Here is a 7,768-nt window from a genome sequence, read left to right as displayed (position 1 = left end):
TCGATCCTCCCAGCAGTGGTGAGACACCATGCCACCACCACCCCCACCGCACAGTGACTGGATCACAATTAGCATGTGCAAATCAATAAAATTATTACATTTACATGTACTGACCCATAATCTCGATGTCCTCACGTTCGACATGCCTTCGGATCCTCGTCCGGGTAAACGAGGTGCAACACTGGTGGGGTGGGGGGAGGAGGGAAATTTCTCAGTGCGGGGCGTGGGGGAGGCAGAGTCAAATTAACATCATGGATGTAGGGGATGGTGGGAAGGATTGTAGTTTAAAGTTAGTGCAGCTTAGTTGTTGGGGGGGGGGGCGGGGGGAGTGTCAGATGGTGAAGGTAAGTGTTTTGTGGGGGAAAGGACAAATGGTTAATTTAATTGTTGTTGGGGTGGGAGTTGGGCAAAAGAAATGTATTTATGTAATTGTATTGAATATTTCTCTAAATATTAAAATAAGTCAGTAGGGTTGACTGCCCTTTAAAAATGGTGTCAGTGTCTGCGCACAGGCAGCTGACACCATTGCCAGGGACGGACAGCTCATCCCCTCTACATGATCAGTGGGGAGGTGGATGGTCCGCCCCGGATATTTAAATGAGCCGCTGTGTTTGAGCTCCTCGTGGCTCTTTGGCGAGCGACCCGCTCAGGCGAGCTGCCATTTTTGAATCTCACCGCCGAGATCGGCAGAAAGTTTATAAAATCCAGCCCATTAACTCTATTTCTCTGTCCATAGATGCTGCCTGAGCTGCTGAGTATTTCCAGCACTTTCTGTTTTTATTTCAGAATGATTGAGGGTCTGGATGGATTGGATTGTGAGGAATGATTATGTCGATGAAGCATGTTCTCATTGGAAAAGAGAATGTTGAAAGGTGATATGATTGTTGCTTTTAAGCTTTTAAAGGGTCGAGATTGAGTTATTTAATCTTGCCCAGAACAGGTGAACCAGAGGTCAAGGTCTGTGATTGAAGGAGATAAATTAATAACCAATCTGCTGAAACAATGGGCGGAATTTTATTCTCCCACCACTGGTAGCAGTGGCGGGCGATAAATATGATAGCCTGCATGTACCGCCATGCCGCCACGATCTACCACGCTGAAGCTCAAGAAAATATACCAGTCAGGCCAAATCCCCCAATCACATGGAGGGGGCGGGTTCTGTAACTCCAGCAATGGTATCAGCTGCCTGTGCACTGGCACTGGCGTCATTTTTAAATGTTAGCCAGATCTGCCGCTAAATTTAAATATTGAAAACTGTACCAATCCCAGTACTCCGCAATAAAATATTGCCCCTTCCCCCCAAAATAACACTGATAAAAATTACCCTCTCCGTCACAAAAAGACTTACATCCAAGACTTGACCTTTATCATGCAAACTGTTCAAAGTGCAGAGGTCACCCCTTTGCCCCCTCCCCTCCACTATTAATGCACATTTGACCCCATAACCCTTCCCCCACACTACACTGAAAATCCTATGTGCCCCCTTCCCCACCTCGGTGGTGCCAGCTTTCCCTTTATGGATAAGTAAATGCGCGTGAGTGTCAGCCGCCACTGGGAAGATCCTGGGCACCAGGTGAGATCACTGACAATTTTATTTAAATGTATTCATTTTCTTAATTTACATATTCAAAGTTGGGTCCCATTGGGAGGGTACGTCAGAGAGCATCGCCATCGCTGGGAAGGTGGGGCCCGGTTCCGTGTTGGCCACTGCTGGTACAATCTTCCTGCACCCCCCCACACCCCACGACCACTGCCACGGATCCTTACGTCTCAACAAAATACATCCCAATATTTCACTGAGAGATCGATCTATGAAGCAGACTCCCGATTGTTAATATTGATTTTTACAATGACAACTAGACAGATTTCATTCACAGAAAATCATTTTACAATACAGTATGTGAGTAAGTTGAGACATAACATGTGGAAAGTGTATAATATTTGAGAGGAACAGGGAAATTTGTTTCCCAACGTTTCCTAAAATTCTCCAACACTGGGGTTTTCCAGGCTTCGTATCTGGGTCTGTTTAGATTAATTTATAGAAATTGTTTCCTGTGATTAGACAACAACTCCATTATTATTGATGATGCGACTGTCAGGAGGACACAAAGCAAATTAGACTGGAGTGCACAGTCCATAGTGGAGATAATATTCTCATTTAATTTGTTAAGTTTCGTTTCTCGGATTTTGATGCTTATTGTTTCTACCCCTTTCAAAAGGGGCACTTTTGTTAGATTAATTTTAATTTTTGATGACACAGAAGTGGGGACGTGTCGTCCTATTTGGGCAATTGGAAGAGTAAAAGGTGAATGAGATGGTCTTTTGTCTTTTTGCTCCAGCAAGTAGCTGTGAGGCGTTGCCTAGTGATGGGAGAACCAATTAAATATGTAATGATCGAGGTGGGAGGAGTTCACTGTTTGTTCTAGTCCCACTTACCCACAGGTTACAATGTATTATTTTAAATTTTCCCACTTCTCGAAACAGTCAATCATATACTCCATTTTTCCCAGAATAGAACACACTAACCGGGTTTATCTAATGAACAACAAAATTATCAGTTTATTATAAAACAAGTCTTAAGTAGTAATGTAGTAAAGCATAGTCACACAGATCAAAATTATTTAAAGTTCCCTTTTTTTTTACCTTAGTCCCTTTACGCTCACACACATGCACATATACACTGGTTAACCGAAAGAAAAGGGATTTTTATAAATTCAGAGCTCTGTTACAGAAAAAAAAACTGAAGCAGATTACTTGCTCGTTTTTGATGAAAACAGAAGATGAGATGTGTTGTTCCAAAACTGGCAATGTCAGTTCAACGTCATTTATCTTGCCGGAATTTTACATTGGGAGGGAAGCTGGCCCACTGACCAAAATGTCCGGGCCTGGGAGCCACATCAGTATTTTACATGGCCCAGGCCCTTAATTGGACTTGGGTGGGACATCCACCTACTTGAACAAAGAACAAAGAACAGTACAGCACAGGAACAGGCCATTCGGCCCTCAAAGCCTGCACCGATCTTGATGCCTGCCTGAACTAACACCTTCGGCACTTCCGGGGTCCGTATCCCTCTATTACCTTCCTATTCATGTATTTGTCAAGATGTTTCTTAAACGTCGCTATCGTATCTGCTTCCACCACCTCCCCGGCAGCAAGTTCCAGGCACTCAAAGAGAGTGAATGTATCTAGGACAGGAGGCCATTTGTGACATGAACAAGGACAGCAATAGAGGGAATACGATAGAAATTCATGTTGGATTTTACTATTTTCATCATTTAAATAATTTAACAATGAGACTCATTGGATATTTCACTCCATTCTTTAACTCCTCCCTGAATTTACTCTGGGTTCCTGCATAAATAAATGGGTTGATGCAAGAACTCAAAAGCTGAAGCATTATTCCACTCTCCTCCAGAATAAAATTTGATTCTTTGAAATTTGAACCGGAAAAGTATTTAACACCCGCTATTCGGACATAGAGAACTCTTATAAAAAATAATAAATATAACAGGATGAAACTACCCGAGATGGCGAAGAGTAAAACAATGGACTTTCTCCGCTTCTCCATCTCTGGATCACTCTGATTCTCTTTATTGCTGTGAGCCCGGAGTCTCCTGCGTGCTCTACTGGCCGATAAAATGTGTCTGACAGTCAGAGCATTGAGCAGTAAAATCAGAATGAATGGGAGACAAGGGGTTAAAATGGTATGAATCCAATCATATGCAGCCCATGCAGATGATGTATAAAATATTAATTTGATGCTGCAGAACCAGGGTATGTTGTTAGTGATGTAATTAGGTTCATATATGAAATACATGAAGACATTTTTCAAACAGCTCAGTGTACAGACCGTTGCTATAACCCGTGCTGCCGTTTTCTCAGTGCAATATTTTATTTTCACCTTCTGGCAACAAATGGCCATAAATCGATCAAAGGTGAAAGCGACTGTTAACCAGACAGAACAGCTGACGGTTGCATAGTTTAGGACAGAACAGAGACTGCATACAGGTGTGATGGACAGGAAACTGAGTGGGAAATAAATACCAGCAATCCGGTTTAATATCACTGCAGTGATAATGACCAGGAGATCCGTCACTGCCATGGACACCAGGTAGTAAGTGATACACCTGGAGAGACCACATCTTCCTCGGGACAGGATCACAATGACTGCCAGGTTAGCTGCAACAGAGAGAGAGAGAAAGGCTGAGAGAAAGTGGGAGAGTGTATGTGTGTGAGCGAGTGAGAAGAGGAAAGTTACTGGTCCAACTCCCAGCAAAATCAGCCATTTTACAGGATTCTGTGTGAAATTTAAAGTTTTGACATGTGATCCTGAGTTGGACACGACTGCTTACATTACAGGCACTTGCTTCTCTGTTTAAAATAATCCTGTGGATTAAAAATATGGGCCTGAATTTTACAGGCACCCCGACGTTGTGGGTCATGGAGGGGGGGGCGGGGGGTGGGGGTGGTGTAGGAAAGTGCCTCCAGCAGAGGCCCGGCTCAGGCCTCAACGCTGTGAAGGCCCAGCCCAATATTACCAGTGGCGGTGAGATCTTGTGGTGGACCCCTGCCGCCGCTCGGCAACGGAAGCCCCATTTAAATATGGAATGTTATTTAAATAAACAAATTCATTACTTCCCAGCTCCCAGAGCGATATTGGTGTCGGTGGCTGACACTTCCTTGCCTTCGGATCCCGATCCAGGGTTTGAAGTGGAACACTGGTGGGGAGGGGGGAGAAGGTATGTTTTTCAGTGAGGGAGGGGATGGGGTCAAAAACATCCGATTGGTGAAGGAGATGGTGAGAAAGGGTAAAGTGCATCGTGTATGAACATTGGGTCGGGGGAAGGTCAGGTGGACAAGGTATTTCGGGGGGCAAATGAATTATATGTTTATTGGAGGGTGGGCGAGGGGTGAGAAACATTTCCTTAATTTTTTCAGATCTATTTTAAATCACTATTTCTTTAAATATTACAATTGAAATGTAGAGCATGAAGCCCTTTAAAAATGGCGACAGCGCCTGCACATTGACACCCGACAACATTGCTGGGGACGGACAGCCCGTCCCTCCACATCATTGGATGGGGCGGTCCGCCCTGGCCACTTAAATGAGCTGCCGCAATTAATATCGCAGTGTCTCCGCGCCGTGCGGTCCGGGACAAAATCAACAGGCACTTGGACAAGTGTCGTTTAATTACAGAAAACCAGAACAGATTTATTCAAGGCAAATCATTTATAATAATTGATCATGTTTTTTTGATGAAGTTACTTGGATGCTTGCTTAGCGTACTCCGGATGTTGTAGTGCATATAGACTGCAAAAAGGCATTTGATAAAGTGTCACAAAATAGACATGTCAGCAAAGTTGAAGCCCATGGAATAAAAGGGAAAGTGGCAGCCTGGATAGATTGTTGGCTGAGTGACCGGATGCAGAGAGTAGTGGAGAATGTCTGTTTACAGAATGGAGGAAGGTATGCAGAGGAGTTTCCCAGACTTCCCTATTAGGATGAATGCTTGTCTTGATATATATTAATGACCTAGACTTGGGTTTGCAGGGCACCTGGTAGATTGGCAGACACGTGGCAGATGAAATTTAATGCAGAGAAGTGAGAATTGGTACAGTTTGGTAAGAAGGACCAGGAGAGGCAATACTCGGGCACAATTCTAAAGTGGGTGAAGGAACAGAGAGACCTCCGGTATGTGTGAAAAATTTGTTGAAGGTGTGGTTGAAAAGGCAAACAGGATCCTGGGTTTCAGAAATCAAGGCATCGAGTACAAAAGCAAGGCAATTATCATGATCCTTTCTAAAAATCTCTTTTGACCTCAGTGGAAATCTTGTGTCCAATTCTGGCACCGAAACTTAGGAAGGATGTGAAGACTTTAGAGAAGATGCAGTAAAGATTTTGGAAAATGATTCCAGGGATTAGAGACTTCAGATACGTGGATTGAGTGGAGAAGCTGGAATTGTTATCCTTGGAGAAGAGAAGGTTGAGCAGAGTTCTGTTAGCAATGTTCAAAATCATGAGAGGTCGAGAGAGAGAAGATCAGAAGAAGCTGTTCCCATTGGTGGAAGGGTTGAGAATCAGGGGGCACAGAAGTCAGGTAATTGGCAAAAGAACCAAAGACGACATGAGAGAAAACATTTTTACACAGCAGGAGGTTAGAATCTGGAAGACATTACCTGAGAATTTAGTGCAGGTAGATACTATCGGGAGCTTTTCAAAAGCAAATTGGACAAGCACCTGAAAAAAAAGACTTTGCAGGGTTATGGGAAAAGGTGAGGGAGTAGAACTAGCTGAGATGATATTGCAGAAGGCTAGCATGTACACAATGGCCGAATGGCCTCTTTCTTTGCTGTAACCATTCTATGATTCTATGACTCTAAATAGTTCATTCATAAAACAATGTCAATCTCAACAACTCGATGCCTAATAACGTCGCCTCAAAAAAGAATCACTTATTGTATTCAGTTGGGAATTAGTTATTCCTTGAATAATTCCAATCAGTGAATCATTTATGGAAATTACTCAATCACTGTCAATGTCAAAAACACAATAAAATGACATTTACACAGTGATAGCAGTGTGATAATTCACCCACAGTAATAACGCAATAGAACTACATTTATACTGTGAGATGGTAGCTGCAAAGTGGAGAAATAATACAGTTAAAACGATGAAAGATTATTGGTCAAGGGAAGTATAATACCCGTAAAGGGGTGAGATTGTATCAATCGTGTGAAGAAGTTGTACCGGTTATGGTCAGTTTCATAAAGGGAACGAATTATGGTATTAATGGGAAGAAAGTATATTGGTAACAGGAAGAAATAAACAGGGAAAACACTGGAAATACTCATCAGGTCTGGCAGCATCTGTGGGAGAAAAACAGAGTTAACATTTCAGGTCAGTGAACTTTCATCATAACGTTTTTCCTCAGTAATCTGTTTTTATTTCAGTACTTTCATGTTCTACAGGAAGAAGAAGCATCAATAAAATGGAGAAGTAAAGCTGTTTTAGTGGAATACATGATACTGTAAAAGAGGAAAAGTCATACCAATTCAAAGGGAAATGATATCCCGTTAAAGGGAGAAATTATCCCGGTAAATAAAAGAACAAATGTCAGTACCATGGAGAAGCCCGACTGGATATTAGATCAGTGACACAGCTAATCAATGTTACCGTAACTAATAACTAAGTCCAATACTTTACCTGCAACTCCGACAGCTGCAAGGATGGGATAGTAAATGGCAAACAGCAGACCTTTTGGTGATCCATGCATTGCTATTAGAAGCGCTAAGTGCATTCTACACTCCCCTCAAAGATTCCCACATTTATACCTGATGTCAGGCTCCAGGGAGGTAATTAGAAGGTTTGATCCTTTGCATTATTTACATTAATTGAAATAGGGAGATTAGTGCAGCTGCTGACAGGCTCATGTCTTTGTTTTGATGGAATGGATTGTTTTTAAAGTACACTGACAGGGCTTTGAAGTGAAATACCCAGAAGGTTCTGCCTGATACCATTTACATTTTTTCATGAAAGACGATGAAATCTTAATAGGCCCTTGGCCTTAGGCCACACTTAGAATATTGCATACAATTCTGGTCGCCACTACCAGAAGGATGTGGAGGCATTGGAGAGGGTACAGAGGAGGTTGACCAGGATGTTGCCTGGTCTGGAGGGCATGAGCTATGAGGAGAGGTTGGAAAAACTCGGATTGTTTTCACTGGAACGACGGAATGGAGGGGCGACATGATAGAGGTTTACAAAGC

General features: G+C 42.8%; 1 protein-coding gene across 1 annotated transcript; it reads right to left on the bottom strand.

The window, feature by feature from the left end:
• Positions 1–3,272: 3,272 nt before the first annotated feature.
• LOC137381512 (probable G-protein coupled receptor 139) lies at positions 3,273–7,275 on the bottom strand. Its single transcript, XM_068054210.1, has 2 exons — positions 7,206–7,275; positions 3,273–4,180 (listed from the first exon to the last, which is right to left on the bottom strand). The coding sequence occupies exons 1-2, from the start codon at positions 7,273–7,275 to the stop codon at positions 3,273–3,275; spliced, it is 978 nt and encodes a 325-aa protein (XP_067910311.1).
• Positions 7,276–7,768: the final 493 nt, after the last annotated feature.

The sequence above is a fragment of the Heterodontus francisci genome, chromosome 22 (assembly GCF_036365525.1).
Source record: "Heterodontus francisci isolate sHetFra1 chromosome 22, sHetFra1.hap1, whole genome shotgun sequence".
NCBI classification, from domain to species: Eukaryota; Metazoa; Chordata; class Chondrichthyes; order Heterodontiformes; family Heterodontidae; genus Heterodontus; species Heterodontus francisci.
The sequence above is the reverse complement of the archived record's forward strand: the minus strand, read 5'-3'. Positions and strand labels throughout refer to the sequence as shown.